The 17,733-nt window shown below is 44.8% G+C and overlaps 1 protein-coding gene across 2 annotated transcripts in view; it reads right to left on the reverse strand.

Moving 5' to 3' along the window:
- Positions 1 to 765: 765 nt before the first annotated feature.
- The window catches only part of wdr19 (WD repeat domain 19), a 44,202-nt gene continuing 27,234 nt past the window's right edge, over positions 766 to 17,733 (reverse strand). For both annotated transcript variants that reach the window (XM_060916657.1, XM_060916656.1), the window contains 7 exons: positions 13,238 to 13,334; positions 10,563 to 10,687; positions 10,306 to 10,387; positions 10,033 to 10,183; positions 2,541 to 2,664; positions 1,510 to 1,586; positions 766 to 1,009 (listed from right to left, as the gene is read on the reverse strand). In XM_060916657.1, coding sequence (XP_060772640.1) covers positions 892 to 1,009; positions 1,510 to 1,586; positions 2,541 to 2,664; positions 10,033 to 10,183; positions 10,306 to 10,387; positions 10,563 to 10,687; positions 13,238 to 13,334 — 774 coding nt within the window. In that variant the 3' untranslated portion in view covers positions 766 to 891. The remainder of the gene's footprint in view (positions 1,010 to 1,509; positions 1,587 to 2,540; positions 2,665 to 10,032; positions 10,184 to 10,305; positions 10,388 to 10,562; positions 10,688 to 13,237; positions 13,335 to 17,733) is intronic.

Below are 17,733 nucleotides of genomic sequence, written 5' to 3' on the forward strand. Positions count from 1 at the left end.
ATAATTTGATAACTCGACAAGAAATCCCTCCCTCCATAACATGTCATAGGCCTTCTCAATACGCATTTCTTTCCTATGCCTTATAAGAGGGCTTTAGTCAAGACTACAACTGTCTACAAGTCCACAACTAAGACTTGCCAAGACTGAGTCAAGATCCAGTTTTAAGAAGGTGGAGGCAAAGCCAAGAGCAAAAGATTCAACTAGTTGGTGTCATTCATGCATTGCACCAATGATTAGGTTTTAAAGAATGTATTACTTCTTGTAATACATTGTGCATGTAAAAAGAAATGACAACACAAGTACTGTATTATTTTTTACCATGTTTAGCTCGACCAACACCCAAGACAAGTCCGTAAATAGGGACAAAGTCTTGAGACGAGACATGAGTCCTACCTTATAGCTTCCAGTTTAACCTTGTGCAATCTGCACTCTAAAACAGAGAACTAATGGAGGCGTGGCCCAAAGTATAAACGTAGAATTGTACACCAGAAGCATACTTTGGGAAGACAAACACATCTTGGCTGATTGATTGACTATATTTGGAACAAAGGAGTGAGAACTGTCTACGTTTCATTTTAGATTCGGAAGATTGCAAATAAAATGTCATATTTGAAAAGCGAGCAGTGAAATAAATGAGCCTTGGATAATTAGTTCTCAATAACCTGAGAGAAATAGGAGACCAGCAAAATCGATTAGAAATTATTACCACAACTGTACAAAATGGCTCATTAAAAAAAAAAAACCAAACATTTAATTATTGCTGTTGATTATCTTTATTTTGCTTTTCAATCAATATGGAGGATGGCAGAACACACACACAAATTGGCTGTTTGACCCTTCCAAAGGCAAAACAGAAAAAAAGGATAGAAAAACCAAGTGTGTGTGTGTACGTCAGGGTTCATCTTGGTCCTGGTCCTGCTGCAGATATTTGGAGCAGTCAGAGATCTTCAGCTGACTTGCGCTGACACTCTCAGAGCACATGGGACACATCGATTCAGTCTCTAACAGCCTGTGGCATGTACACACACACACACAGTCAAAATGTCACTGCAAAATATGTCTTAATGAAAAGATCTTAAATGTATGCACATTTCTCTCACATATCAGACAAGGAAAACACTTGGAGTTGTGCAGTTATAGGAAAATAATCAACACTCGGATGTGACCTGAAGTGGAGTTACCGTTACCATCCCTGTGTGTTTTATTCCTCTTATACCACAGAAAGTTACCAACTATGACAGTTTATCATTAATTCATACTTTTTAACCATTTATAGTTCTATTTAATGCCCATATAGGACCACATATGAAGGCAGCTTAAATCAGACAGCTGTGAAAACGTCATACTTGTGTCACTTTAATGTGAATGTAGCTTAAAAGACAGCACTCGCATTTGATTGGTTTGTGGAATTTACTGCACATTTACCCTTTACATACACTGCAGGTCAATCGTATACAGTATTTTCAGGTGTTGGTTGGACGGATGAAGAAGAATAGTGAATCGACTTACTGTGTAAACTGAGAGTACAGAGCAGGAAAGTTGCAGTGTGGACACACACACCAGTCTTCCTTCACCATGTGGCGACCCTGAGCGAGAAGAAAGAAAAATTATACCAGAGACATAAAGACAAATGTGTGTGTGTGTGTGTGTGTGTGTGTGTGTGTGTGTGTGTGTGTGTCAAGGACCACACATCTATCTGACCTGAACTGACCCTGCTTCATATTTCCACAGTAAAAGTCTTACTCCTACTACAGTTCTGGAGTTGCCCTTGTGTTTCCTCAACTTTCTGGCCTACATATGCGGAGTAAAAGTTTCGTTTTCTAATGTCAATATTCACTTCACCAGATCATCTTCCTCCATCACTGCTGCTTGTATGGGCTTTGTAAACTAGCAAGCGAAAAACAAAGCAACCTCGCGACTGCCTAGCAGCCTCGCAAGCGAAAGCAAACTAATACTCGAAAGTTCCCTCAGTCCTTGTGAGGAAACACAAAACACTGAGTTAAAGAAACCCAACACGTGAAAGCAAACCTAGTGATCAAAAGGCACCAAGCGGCAGAGCCGAGCAACCTCGTGGGCCGAATGAAACCAAACATGCGAGAAAGCAAACTAAAAAGCCAAAGCAAAGAAAATGCGAAAGCCAAATAGTGAGCAAAAGCAAGCAAGCAAGCGAGAGCATACTGTTGTATAAAGGCAAATTAGAACAAAAGAGGCAAAGTGGTGAGCGAAAGCAAACTAATGTGAAAGTAGCGAGTGGGAAAACTAACAAGGTGAGCAAAAGAAAGCAAGTGAGAGAAAGCAAGCGAGCAAACAAAAGCAATCTAACCTGTGAAAGCAAACTATAGCAAGTAAAAGCAGTAGCAACTGTGCAAAAGCGAAAAATTTCACGAGCGACAGCAAACTTAAAACTGAAAGGAAACGACTGAGCAAAAGCAACCTTGAGAGTAACAATGCACTTGAAGATAAAGCTGATATATTTCCAGCTATGTTTTACACAACGCATGCCTGGAATGTTTTTGTGTTTTTTAAACCCGAGTCCGTACCGTAGCAATGCAGTAGGGCAGGTTGTTCTTGCAGCCAGGGCAAAGCAGCTCACACTCAGGCAGGCTGAAGCCACAGTATGGACATGGAGAGCTCTCCTCCTCCACCTCAGATGTGTCTGGACGACTTCACACACACACACACACACACACATATATACATATTTATTTTTTATATATACACACAGTGGTGTAGTGGTTAGCGCTGTCGCCTCACAGCAAGAAGGTCCGGGTTCGAGCCCCGTGGCCGGCGAGGGCCTTTCTGTGCGGAGTTTGCATGTTCTCCCCGTGTCCGCGTGGGTTTCCTCCGGGTGCTCCGGTTTCCCCCACAGTCCAAAGACATGCAGGTTAGGCTAACTGGTGACTCTAAATTGAGCGTAGGTGTGAATGTGAGTGTGAATGGTTGTCTGTGTCTATGGGTGTATTCAGACCAGGATAGTTCGATAGTTCACTTGCTTTGGTCCGAACCAAACTTTTATTTATTTTTTCATTTTGGTGCGGTTCGCTTTCACACTGTACATTTTAGTAAGCGAACCAAAATCTGTCAACAAAGCCACGCACCCTGAGGTCGTTCAGCTATTGGTCAGAGACGACACGCGCACAAAGTGCTCAGTTCAAAAGTAGTCATGGAGGCTTTCCGTGCTGTTATTCTTTTTAATGTCAAAGCTATATGTTTTTTTCCAGTTTTTACTGTTTTCACAATTGTGCGATTACTATGCTGCTATGCTGTTGTACAAGTAATTTATCAACGACGACTTCAAAGGGCAAGGCGGCTACGGAGGATAGCGCTGATGAGCGCACATCATGTTGTGACAGTTCTGGCTCTTCACGCAAGACGGAGGAGGTATGTGTCGGGATATTCACCTTATCCATCGTCTCATCTCATCTCATTATCTCTAGCCGCTTTATCCTGTTCTACAGGGTCGCAGGCAAGCTGGAGCCTATCCCAGCTGACTACGGGCGAAAGGCGGGGTACACCCTGGACAAGTTGCCAGGTCATCACAGGGCTGACACATAGACACAGACAACCATTCACACTCACATTCACACCTACGGTCAATTTAGAGTCACCAGTTAACCTAACCTGCATGTCTTTGGACTGTGGGGGAAACCGGAGCACCCGGAGGAAACCCACGCGGACACGGGGAGAACATGCAAACTCCACACAGAAAGGCCCTCGCCGGCCACGGGGCTCGAACCCGGACCTTCTTGCTGTGAGGCGACAGCGCTAACCACTACACCACCGTGCCGCCCCTTATCCATCGTAATAGATGAATTTCTTTTTTGCGTCGCTAGTACCGCCACTTTTTGAAAGAATGTCCCTGATTTTAATGTAGGTCTGACGGAGTTTCTTCACTTTTAGCCGACATTGTTCTGGGGAGCGCGTGAACCCCTTCTCCTTCATTTTCTCACTGAATACAGCAAACACGTCGGCATTTTTGTGTGTTCTCTCCAAAAGCTCAGATATGTGGACATCTGCCCAGATATCCACAAGGGTACGCGTTTCTTCCTCGGCCCACGTTTGCCCCCTACTCATTTTTTGTACTCTGTAGTCTAGCCTACCACTGGTCTGAATGACTGAACGACTGTTGTAAGGTTCCCTTGACAACCGAAACAGTGTTTGCACTTTGCGGTGGAGTGTCAAGACTCTGTTTCCCATAATGCTCGACAAACGACGGAAGCTCCCAAGGTGCAAAAAAGCAAAACTGGTCCAGTCTGCTTTCACACCTCCAAAAGGTCCGCACCAGGGTTCCTTTGGTCCGGATCGAGTCCGACCTTGCAGCTCGGTCTCGGTCCGCTTGTTTGGTCCGGACCAGAGTTGGTGGTTTGTATTCAGACCAACCCAAAAGGTCCGGACTAAGGGAAATTTGGTTCGTTTGGTCCGGACCAAACAATGTAGGTGTGAATACGCCCTATGTGTCAGCCCTGTGATGACCTGGCGACTTGTCCAGGGTGTACCCCGCCTTTCGCCCGTAGTCAGCTGGGATAGGCTCCAGCTTGCCTGCGACCCTGTAGAACAGGATAAAGCGGCTAGAGATAATGAGATGAGAGTGGTCGAAATACTTTTTTCCCAGTGTTCTGCAATATTGCAGAATGTCAAAATTTTGTTCTGCAATTTGGAAATATTTTCTGCAAAATACACAAGCCTCCATACTACACCCTTCTCAACCTAATAATGCCTATATTTACATCATATCTCGCTTTATAACTCCTAGCATTACTGTAATTATTTATTCTCTCACTCTGTTTTTAATTTCAGTCTTCACAGATCCTTCTCTGCAGCAAAGTTATCATTCCATGATCCCTCCACAGGTCTTTCAACCCCCTCGCCCTGACACTACGGGCTACCACAACTTGAAGTATACCAACTAATTCATAAATATACTAGTTATCAGGGTGGCACGGTGGTGTAGTGGTTAGCGCTGTCGCCTCACAGCAAGAAGGTCCTGGGTTCGAGCCCCGTGGCCGGCGAGGGCCTTTCTGTGTGGAGTTTGCATGTTCTCCCCGTGTCCGCGTGGGTTTCCTCCGGGTGCTCCGGTTTCCCCCACAGTCCAAAGACATGCAGGTTAGGTTAACTGGTGACTCTAAATTGAGCGTAGGTGTGAATGTGAGTGTGAATGGTTGTCTGTGTCTATGTGTCAGCCCTGTGATGACCTGGCGACTTGTCCAGGGTGTACCCCGCCTTTCGCCCGTAGTCAGCTGGGATAGGCTCCAGCTTGCCTGCAACTCTGTAGAACAGGATAAAGCGGCTAGAGATAATGAGATGAGATGAGATACTAGTTATCACACCCACACATTATCCTTCCACACAACATACTAACCACAATAAAAAATAGAACACAACTGTTCTTCAAGAAACAAAACATTCATTTTCATGTTACACGACATGTTACATTTTGTCAAGATTAAGTTTCTAGCTTGAACAATAGATTGTTAGCCAAAATGTACTTCATTCACAGTGTTTGCATCTGCAACCTGTAGTTTTGAATTGAAAGCAAGGTTTCAATTCTACACTCTGTTACATCTTACAATGATGCAAAGAATTGATGCCATTAAGGAATAAAACCCAACTGGCAAATGGAAAGACGTTTGGGTTCATTGTGTTTGCCTGGCTTCTAAAGTGCAAGGTCACGAACTGAACTGAGAACGACTGCAGGGGCTTCACTGCTCGAAACTAACAGAGAACTGGGTACAAACTAATCACGGCAGAACTGAACCTATGAGCTTTGTCTTACAGGGCAACTGTTTTACTTTGTGCTAGTCTGCACCACAGGCAAGACAGCACTAGTAAATAAAAAATAGAACATGTACACATCATGTATTAGTGTAGCTTGGTATGAGAAAACAAAATATTCAAACGTATCTATGAATAAAGGTAAAATACTGTTGCTGTCTTCAAAAGGGATATACACTACCGTTCAAAAGTTTGGGGTCACTTTGAAATGTCCTTATTTTTGAAAGAAAAGCACTGTTCTTTTCAATGAAGATCACTTTAAACTAATCAGAAATCCACTCTATCCATTGCTAATGTGGTAAATGACTATTCTAGCTGCAAATGTCTGGTTTTTGGTGCAATATCTCCATAGGTGTATAGAGGCCCATTTCCAGCAACTCTCACTCCAGTGTTCTAATGGTACAATGTGTTTGCTCATTGCCTCAGAAGGCTAATGGAGGATTAGAAAACCCTTGTACAATCATGTTAGCACAGCTGAAAACAGTTGAGCTCTTTAGAGAAGCTATAAAACTGACCTTCCTTTGAGCAGATTGAGTTTCTGGAGCATCACATTTGTGGGGTCGATTAAATGCTCAAAATGGCCAGAAAAATGTCTTGACTATATTTTCTATTCATTTTACAACTTATGGTGGTAAATAAAAGTGTGACTTTTCATGGAAAACACAAAATTGTCTGGGTGCCCCCAAACTTTGGAACGGTGGTGTAATATCAGTATAATTTTGCATGAGTCAACAATACAATATATACAAACTAGGCTTGGCACGGTTATGGGAAAAAAACCGAACCGTACGATACGCCTGTTGTGGTGCAATACGCGTATAAACCGCGGTACCCCTATTTAAAACGTTCGCAAAAAAAAAAAGCCGAATGCCCGTATGAAACCACGTGGTTCTCTTTCGCGAAAGAATTGAAGTGACAGCGGAATGTGGATGGCAAGTGCAAAAATGGCAAGTGGGAGTGGAGAAGGCAGGTCGTCGTACATAGAGGATGCCCCCGCGGCATTCATATCAGGTGTGTGGGAACATTTTGGTTTTCCCATTACATGCGATGACGTGCAGTGTGGATTGGGTGGCAGTCGAAGGCAGGGGCCTCGACGACCTGATCCCCGGACACAGCGGCTGGCTGTTGGGACATGGAATGTCACTTCGCTGGGGGGGAAGGAGCCTGAGCTTGTGCGGGAGGTTGAGAGGTACCGGCTAGAGATAGTCGGGCTCACCTCCACGCACAGCTTGGGCTCTGGAACCCAGCTCCTCGAGAGGGGCTGGACTTTCCACTTCTCTGGAGTCGCCCGTGGTGAGCGGCGGCGGGCTGGTGTGGGCTTCCTTATAGCTCCCCAGCTCAGCCGCCATGTGTTGGAGTTTACCCCAGTGAACGAGAGGGTCGCCTCTCTGCGCCTTCGGATTGGGGAAAGGGCTCTTGCTGTTGTTTGTGCCTACGGGCCAAATAGCAGTATAGAGTATCCGGCCTTCTTGGAGTCCCTGGGAGAGGTACTGAGGGGTGCTCAGACTGGGGACTCCATTGTGCTACTGGGGGACTTCAATGCTCACGTGGGCGATGACAGTGACACCTGGAGGGGCGTGGTTGGGAGGAACGGCCTCCCCGATCTGAACCCGAGTGGTGTTTTGTTATTGGACTTCTGTGCTAGTCACAGTTTGTCCATAACGAACACCATGTTCGAGCATAGGGGTGTCCATAAGTGCACGTGGCACCAGGACACCTTAGGTCGGAGGTCGATGATCGACTTTGTAGTCGTGTCATCTGATCTCCGACCCTATGTCTTGGACACTCGGGTGAAGAGAGGGGCTGAGTTGTCAACTGATCACCACCTGGTGGTGAGTTGGATCCGCTGGCGGAGGAGGAAGCTGGACAGACCTGGCAGGCCCAAACGTATGGTGAGGGTCTGCTGGGAACGTCTGGCCGAGCACTCTGTTGGGGAGGTCTTTAACTCCCACCTCCGGGAGAGCTTTTCCCAGCTTCCGAGGGAGGCGGGGGACATTGAGTCTGAGTGGACCATGTTCTCTACCTCCATTGTGGATGCAGCTGTTCGGAGCTGTGGCCGCAAGGTCTCCGGTGCCTGTCGTGGCGGCAATCCCCGAACCCGGTGGTGGACACCGGAAGTAAGGGATGCCGTCAAGCTGAAGAAGGAGTCCTATCGGGCCATGTTGACCTCCGGGACTCCTGAGGCAGCCGACGGGTATCGGCAGGCCAGGCGTGCTGCAGCTCGGGCAGTTGCGGAGGCAAAAACTCGGAACTGGGAGGAGTTCGGGGAGGCCATGGAGAAGGACTATCGGTCGGCCTCGAAGAAATTCTGGCAAACCGTCCGGCGCCTCAGGAGGGGGAAGCAGTACTCTGCCAACACTGTTTACAGTGCGGGTGGGGAGCTGTTGACCTCGACTGGGGACATTGTCGGGCGGTGGAAGGAATACTTTGAGGATCTCCTCAATCCCACCGTCATGTCTTCCACTGAGGAGACTGAGGCTGATGACTCAGAGGTGGACTCGTCCATTACCCAAGCTGAAGTCACTGAGGTGGTTTGCAAGCTCCTCGGTGGCAAGGCACCGGGGGTGGATGAGATCCGCCCTGAGTATCTCAAGTCTCTGGATGTTGTGGGGCTGTCTTGGTTGACACGCCTCTGCAACATCGCGTGGCGGTCGGGGACAGTGCCTCTGGAGTGGCAGACTGGGGTGGTGGTCCCTCTTTTTAAGAAAGGGGACCGGAGAGTGTGCTCCAATTATAGGGGAATCACACTTCTCAGCCTCCCAGGGAAAGTTTACTCCAGGGTACTGGAGAGGAGAATTCGACCAATAGTCGAACCTCGGATCCAGGAGGAACAATGCGGTTTTCGTCCTGGTCGCGGAACACTGGACCAGCTCTATACCCTCCATAGGGTGCTCGAGGGTTCATGGGAGTTTGCCCAACCAGTCCACATGTGCTTTGTGGATCTGGAGAAGGCATTCGACCGTGTCCCCCGTGGTATTCTGTGGGGGGTGCTTCGGGAGTATGGGGTTCGGGGCTCTTTGCTAAGGGCTGTCCGGTCCCTGTACGAACGGAGCAGGAGTCTGGTTCGCATTGCCGGCAGTAAGTCAGACCTGTTCCCAGTGCATGTTGGACTCCGTCAGGGCTGCCCTTTGTCACCGGTTCTGTTCATAATTTTTATGGACAGAATTTCTAGGCGCAGCCAGGGGCCAGAAGGAATCCTGTTTGGGAACCACAGGATTTCATCTCTGCTTTTTGCGGATGATGTTGTCCTGTTGGCTTCTTCAAACCAGGACCTTCAGCATGCACTGGGGCGGTTTGCAGTCGAGTGTGAAGCGGCTGGGATGAGAATCAGTACCTCCAAGTCCGAGGCCATGGTTCTCGACCGGAAAAGGGTGGCTTGCCCTCTCCAGGTTGGTGGAGAAGTCCTGCCTCAAGTGGAGGAGTTTAAGTATCTCGGGATCTTGTTCACGAGTGAGGGAAGGATGGAGCGTGAGATCGACAGGCGGATCGGTGCAGCCTCCGCAGTGATGCGGTCGCTTTACCGGTCCGTCGTGGTGAAGAAGGAGCTGAGCCAAAAGGCGAAGCTCTCAATTTACCGGTCGATCTACGTTCCGACTCTCACCTATGGTCATGAGCTTTGGGTAATGACAGAAAGAACAAGATCGCGGATACAAGCGGCTGAAATGAGTTTCCTTCGCAGGGTGGCTGGGCGCTCCCTTAGAGATAGGGTGAGAAGCACAGTCACTCGGGAGGAGCTCGGAGTAGAGCCGCTGCTCCTCCACATCGAGAGGAACCAGCTGAGGTGGCTCGGGCATCTTTTTAGGATGCCTCCTGGACGCCTCCCTGGGGAGGTGTTCCAGGCATGTCCCCCCGGGAGGAGGCCCCGGGGAAGACCCAGGACACGCTGGAGGGACTATGTCTCTCGGCTGGCCTGGGAACGCCTCGGTGTTCTTCCCGAGGAGCTGGCCGAGGTGTCTGGGGAAAGGGAAGTTTGGGCTTCCATGCTTAGACTGCTGCCTCCGCGACCCGGTCCTGGATAAGCGGAAGAAGACGAGACGAGACGAGAAAAAATCTAGATAGATAGATAAAAAACAAAAAGGGTTCCAGTGAAAACAGACAAAAAAAAAAAAACTATAGGAAAACAAGCTGTAAAGACAGTGGAAAGCGAAATACTGAGCAGAAGCAAACGCAATCTAGAAAGTGAAAGCAAACTAACCTGCGAAAGCAAATAGTGAGCAAACGCAAAATAGTGATGATATGCCAAACGTGCGTGTTTCTTACCGGACCATGGCCTCAATCTTCTTCTTGTATTTGGGGTCAATCTGGTTCCGGTACTCAGGCCTCATCAGCATCGCTGCAAAGCTGAAAGCAGAATTTTTTAATCCGGCACGATGGCACTCAATGACAGCCGACGTCAGGATGGGAACGACGTCTGAAATGCAAACACACACACAAACTTATTAAATCTGTAGACACACTGTATTTGTTCTGGCAGCAGCCTTACTTTAATTTGTCACCTGTGTGTGTGTGCGCACGCACGCGTATGCGACTCACGTGTGCGGAATTTGCTGATACTGTTGGAGACTCGGATCAGCATGCGGGCTCCTTTCAGATGGTCTCCTCTCTTTACGTGTATCTGACAAATACATCACTTACGTTAAGCATCGGCTAATCAATAACACACTGACGCACATTTCTGCTCATTACGGTAACCACAAGCACAAAGTAGTACAGATGAAAGACTGGGTGTTGAATATATCTCATCAGATAATGTGTGTGTGTGTGTGTGTGTGTGTGTGTGTGTGTGTTACCTTCACCAGTATGTAGCTGTGGAGGATCATCAGGTTGGTGATCATCTCAGCTGGGATCTTAATATTATTATTCTGAAGTTCCATATACATATTGAACAGGACGTCATGGGCATTCCTGTAGTTACCTACCAAACACACACGCACACGGTGGATACATCAGTACCATAAGCAGATTTAATGCCTGGGTAATAGATTTTTCCCATAGTCGCCCAGCTGACAAGTAGGAAAAAAAAAAAAAACATGTACTTTCTATTGACTTCCATAAAACAAGCAAACGAGTTTCACAATGGTACGATGCACCTCAACGCTGTAGCTATATCTCTAGCTATGTGTTAAGCCCATCAAATGCATAAAATGCAGCAAAAAGCCGTTCGAGAAATGAAAGACGCGAGCTAGATTTGATTTGTTTTTACTCCTGATGCGAGGACTCTGAAATGAGCTGAAATGTTAGCCTTGTTGTCCTGTATTAATAAACATAGCTAACTATCTAGCTACATCTTATTATATAACCTCATTTTAGCCCAGTCCGTTAGGTTTCCAGGCAAATAAAACATAGGACTACGGATCGCACTGGAGCTTTTACTTGCCTCATGGGTTCGCTAAAGTTTCATTTGTCCACCTTGTACATTACGACACAAAAGTTATTCGGTTAAAAATCAAATATACACAATTTCCCACTTAAGTCATACTTTAAGTATGAGACTAATGCAGCTAACAAGTAATGGAAGTAATTTTTTTTTCCCTGTAAATTATATACAGTTGTGGTCAGAAGTTTACATACAGTGACATGAAGGTCATCTTGGATATGAATGTCGTGGCAATATTTGGGCTTTCAGTAATTTCTTTGAACTGTTCTTTTTCTGTGGCAGAATGACTGTACAGCATACAGCTTTAAAAAAAAAAAAAACACTAGAATTTGGTGCACAAGTTTTAATTTTCTTTGGATTTTCTGAAATCAATACATGGTCAAAATTATACATACAGCACACCGAATATTTGGGTAAAATGTCTCTTCGCAAGATTCACCTTGACCAAACATTTTTGTTTACCATGAACAAGCTTCTGGCAGAATTCTGGTTGGATATTTCACGACTCTTCATGGTAGAATTGGTAGAGTTCAATTACATTTTTTTTTCTTGGCATGGACTCGACTTATAAGCACGCTCCATATATTTTCAATAGGGTTGAAGTCAGGACTTGTTTTCAGCTTAATGTTGGCCTGCTTTATCCTCCACAACCAGCTCTGATGCATGTTTGGGTTCACTGTCCTGTTGTAACTCCCAAGTCGTGTTCAAGTTTCTGATGATTTATGCTGAAGAATTCTGAGGTAGTCCTCCTTCTTCATTATTCCATCCACTTTGTGCAATGAACCAGTTCCACTGGCAGCAAAACAGCCCCAGAGCATGATGATCCTACCACCACCACCAGTTGGCACAGTGTCCCTCTGTACATGGTGGCCATTGTGGCCAAACAACTCAATCTTTGTCTCATCTGACCATACAGCTTTCCTCCAGAAGGCTTTTTCTTTGTCCATGTGGTCAGCTTCAAACTTTAGTTAAGCTTGAAGGTGTCAATTTTGGAGCAGGGGGTTATTTCTTGGATAGCAGCCTCTTGGCTGTGATGACCTGGCCACTTGTCCAGGGTGTACCCCGCCTTTCGCCCGTAGTCAGCTGGGATAGGCTCCAGCTTGCCTGCGACCCGGTAGAACAGGATAAAGCGGCTACAGATAATGAGATGAGATGAGCAGCCTCTTAGTCCATGGTGATCTGAACTGTAGACAGTGATCCATCAGCTTCCAGTTCATGGCAGGGCTGTGCCATGGTGTTTCCCAGGTTGTTCCTGACCATCCAAACCAATTTCCTTTCAGCTGAGGGTGACTGGGTTTTCTTGACGCAAAGTGGCTTGGCAAAGTGACGAGACCTCACAATAACTTGCATACAATTGTTTGAACTGATCTTGGAATTTGTAGTTTAGAAATGGCTTCAAGAGACATTCCAGAGTTGGGTATATCTGCGATCCTCTTTCTCAGATATGCACTGAGCTCCTTGGACTTTCCCATTTTACTGTGTGTTGGTCAATCCAATGAGTGCTATAACCAAACCCTTTTTATGAAGGCACAGAGAAGCTACCAGCTGCAGTCAATCATGATCACTCACAGGAAGTTAAGAGACCACGGCCTTGGCAAGATGAGAGACATTTTGGAAGTTTCAGCACCTTTGAATTAATAATCCAAGTGAGTGTATGTATAAATTTGACCCTGTGTTGATTCCAGAAAACCCAAAGAAAATTAAAACTTGTGCACCAAATTCTAGTGTTTTTTTTTTTATTTAAAGATGTATGCCGTACAATCATTCTGCCACAGAAAAAGAACAGTTCAAAGAAATTACTAAAAGCCCAAATATTGCCATGACATTCATATCCAAGATGACCTTCATGTCACTGTATGTAAACTTCTGACAACAACTGTACCAAACTCTTTATACACTTGCACTATGGAATGATGTCATAGTCCGTGTTTAATTTCAAACATTGGGAGGTGGGGCCAAGGGGACATTTACATAGCCTCTTGAACGGAATGACACCGACTTGTGCCATCCCAATAAAAATGTCGAAGTTTGTTAGCTACATTCGCTTCATTTGGACCAGACATTGAACATGATGCAAGATGTACGCACCTGCTGTCTGCTCCTCTCTGGCGATGATGATGGCCGTCCTCACACTCTCCTTATAGAGTTTGAGCGCCATGTACAATTGGAAGAGATACTTAGCGTCCTGGGAAACAAAAGCAGGAGTCACACACAAAAATCAGCCAATCGCCTGTACACACACACACACACACACACACACACACTCACCAGCTGTCTAAGCCAATCATACAGTACACAAGCACTAAACCACGCCTACAGCCAAACAACAGACACTGAGGTTAGTATTGTTTTGTCTCAAGTGCTAATGTTTACAGTTAGTTACTGCTCTTACTATGTTAGCACACATGGAATGAGATCTAATAAGACTTTTTTGGCTCGTCAACTTTAACTAGAATTCATTCAAACAGGAACTAACGAATCAAACGCTAGGGTTGGGGATATAACCTGTATTTAACTTTTCACACGGAGCTGGTGAACACACACACACACACACACACACACACACACACACACACACACACACACACACACACACACACACACGTTGGCTTGTGCTGTTACAGCACAGCAATGTTCTACTCACAGAGAGAGACTACATGCAGACAGCGACAGAAGTAAAACAACAAAAATATATGAATGAGAGTTATTACGAAATAATCAAGGACACAAAAATACCAAAAATGGGCAGTTCAGCCAAATATACTAACGTACTAACATCTAGTGAACAAGAAAGTAGCTAGCAAGACAGGAGTGTGTCCGATTTCAGCATCCGAGGTTCCTTCACTACTATCTTCAATTGTAATGTCACAGCTGAGGTCACAGGGTCATCAGAATGCCTTAAAACCTTCTCATGTAGCCACTAACATCTGAATCTAGTGTAAAACTCCTCACAATTAAACAAGGTGCTTTACTAAACAGAGCAAACGTCATTAGTACATGGATATCATGGAGTTTCTTCTTACAAATATATTCCCAGGTCCCCATAATCCCAAGGATCTCTTATGTTTTGTGTTAAATAAGGAAGTATAGGGACTTGGAGATATATATATATATATATATATATATATATATATATATATATATATATATATATATATATACACACATATATACATATACACATATATACATATATACATATACACACACACTACCGTTCAAAAGTTTGGGGTCACTTTGAAATTTCCTTATTTTTGAAAGAAAAAGCACTGTTCTTTTCAATGAAGATCACTTTAAACCAGAGGTGGGCAAACTACGGCCCGCGGGCCACATCCGGCCCGTTGGCGTTTTTAATCCGGCCCGCGGAAGACAATCATATAAACACGATTGAGCAGATCTATAAACTATAAGCATCAGTGTTATCACGTAGACAGGTGTTCTAGAGATCTGTCTTTCCAGTCAGTCGTATTCACGCGAGATTACATTTGCAGAGTGGTGCAGCGCGTGCCATGGAAATCATTCTGGCGCCCGCGCCACTGATGATCTCGAGAACACAGGATAAAACTTTACAGTGAGTGGTCCTAAAAAAAGGAAAGTGGACAGTGAGTGCAGGGTGTTCAATAAAGAATGAACAACTAAATATTTTTTTTTGCTGAAGTCCGATCAAAGGCTGTATGCCGTATTTGCAAAGAAACCGTTGCAGTTTTAAAGGAATATAACATCAAACGGCACTTTTCCTCCAAGCATGCTAATTATGCTAACAACCAGTCAGCGCAAGCACGGACGAATACAGCTCAGCGGTTGCTGAGTGAATGTGAGTATTAACACTTTCTCTTTTTAAAACTATGTTGGAGCTGTAATAAGATGGTAGTCACATGTTTACAGACATAATAATATAAAAAGTATAACTCTTAGTAATTTTGGTTGTCGTGGGTGGCTGCTGTAGTGCTGGTGTTTATGTGTATATATTTTTTTATGTGCCAATCTATTGAACTGCAAGCATTTTTCTGCTCTGCCTTTGTTGACTGAGAACTAAAATAAATGTCAATCTGATCTGCATTTGGGTCTCTGTCAGTGAAGGCCTTACAACAACACTAAAGCTTTTCCAGTTTATGTTCGATATGTATGAATTTGGTGTTGGCCCGGCCCGCCTGGCAAATTTCAAAAGCCCTGAGCCAAAAAGTTTGCCCACCCCTGCTTTAAACTAATCAGAAATCCACTCTATCCATTGCTAATGTGGTAAATGACTATTCTAGCTGCAAATGTGTGGTTTTTGGTGCAATATCTCCATAGGTGTATAGAGGCCCATTTCCAGCAACTATCACTCCAGTGTTCTAATGGTACAATGTGTTTGCTCATTGCCTCAGAAGGCTAATGGAGGATTAGAAAACCCTTGTACAATCATGTTAGCACAGCTGAAAACAGTTGAGCTCTTTAGAGAAGCTATAAAACTGACCTTCCTCTGAGCAGATTGAGTTTCTGGAGCATCACATTTGTGGGGTCGATTAAATGCTCAAAATGGCCAGAAAAATGGCTTGACTATATTTTCTATTCATTTTACAACTTATGGTGGTAAATAAAAGTGTGACTTTTCATGGAAAACACAAAATTGTCTGGGTGACCCCAAACTTTTGAACGATATGGACCTGTAAAATCAGAACCATAGGAACATAGGGACGTGGACATATAGAAGCCTGGGAACACAGAGATTTAGAGAGTTGCATCAACAGAACCCTGGGAAATCGAGACTTGGAAATATAGGGACCTGGACAAGTAAAAAACACTGGGAATCTAGAGATCTGGGAACGCATGGAACAGGTTCACAAATGAATCTGGGAACATAGAAATCTGGGGTCCTGAGTAAACATTACCCTGGGAAAATAGGGGCTTGGAAATACAGGCACCTAGGAACCTAGGGAATCCTTGACTTGCAAGTGACATCAAAGCAAAATAGAGACCTGGATGTCGGCCATGTTGTCGGATATACAAATGCGGGGTCAAGCGACATTCTATACAAAACGTAGTCACGTGTGCGCAACTCTGTTTGTTTTTCCACTGCTTTAAGCGTTCTTTTAGCTGTGCCATATCTTTGTGCTGTATATGGTTGTGGTCATAACAGTACTCGTGACCGTGGCACGTCCCGATTTTTTTTAGAATTCCGTCTGTGATTCGGAAAGAGGGCGAGGAAACTCTGAGGCTTAGTACGGAGAGAAGACGAGCAGGGCTGATCTAACAGAGGCTAAAACCAAAACAGCTCTTGTTTGCGGTCATCATTTTATCTCAGGTGAGATTCAAAAGCTTTCTCGATAATATCATGGAAGAATTTTATTTCGTGTTGCTAGAATTCTGCTATAAAATGAGTGTTCTCTTGTCGTGGTTCACTCGGTCATCATTATTTTAACCCATGTATTACCATTTCGCGTCAAGGAGTGCCAGCAAAATTATACAATAGAAACAATCCAGATTGGGCACCCACTCAGAAAATGGGCCATGTTTCGGCCAAGGTCGGATTTCGGCCAAGGCTGGCAGCCGAACGACACCAAAGAGCTCAAAGTAGGAGGAGGATGGTTGAATTTGCGGAAGTTGCATGTGGTAGCTCACCCGTGGAGTTCCAAGACACCACAGTGGAAGCTGAGAAATTAATACCAGGTCAGATAATTTTGACTGAAACAAAGCAATATTATTTTGAAACTTCCATAAATTTAAAGGAGATATGCAGAACCTTTATTTTTAAATACATTTCTGAGTGGATAGTATCTCCATCCTTGACTCTTGTATGCTGCATAAATGGGAATAAAAATATATATATTTTTTTAAAAGTTAAAATCGACCGCAAAGTTGGCATTCGAGCTGTCCTGCTGAGCCAGCCAGCCCTGAGCGCTATAGACCAAAGCCGGACTCAGCAGGCGAGAGTGGTTGCAGTGGCCTCTTCGTTCAGATTTATTGGAAATTCTTTGGATTCCTCAGATAGTAATACATCGGACTGTGATAATCCTGAAATTGGAGTGTGTGTACATGCTACTGATATACATGTAGATCCGTATCAGTTCGAACCATCGGAAAGTGAATCCGGTAGTAATGCGTCGGCCACGGAGGCCCCCCCTTACGAAATAAAGCCGGAGAACAAAGCCGTCTAGAGAATTGGATGGAATTGAACTGACAGTCTCATGTGACTCTCATTAAAGCAGGATAGGTGTTATAACTTATGCAACATACATGTACATGCATGCATTTTCACTGATTAAACGTAAAAGGCTAATTAAATAAATCAGATGAACTGAGACAATCACATTCTGAAGCAAATTAAATAATCTTATAACGGTAACTTAAACACACAATACAAGTTACATGTATTAATCTAAATGCAGGTAAACAACGAGTTGTTGTTGCTGTTATGTAACCAAACGAGAGTCGGACCTTACCTGTCTGTGTTCTCAATTCTTGAAGGCTAAGCTTGTGGCCGATTGTTTTGAAACAATCTGACTTTCAGTTCTTCGTTCATTCGCTTCTTCCACATAAGGGCGAGATATTGCTGCTGAGGCAAGCATATCCAGCAGAGAAATCTGATGACTGGTCCACTCATT

This window comes from Neoarius graeffei, chromosome 3 (genome assembly GCF_027579695.1).
Source record: "Neoarius graeffei isolate fNeoGra1 chromosome 3, fNeoGra1.pri, whole genome shotgun sequence".
In the NCBI taxonomy this organism is placed as follows: Eukaryota; Metazoa; Chordata; class Actinopteri; order Siluriformes; family Ariidae; genus Neoarius; species Neoarius graeffei.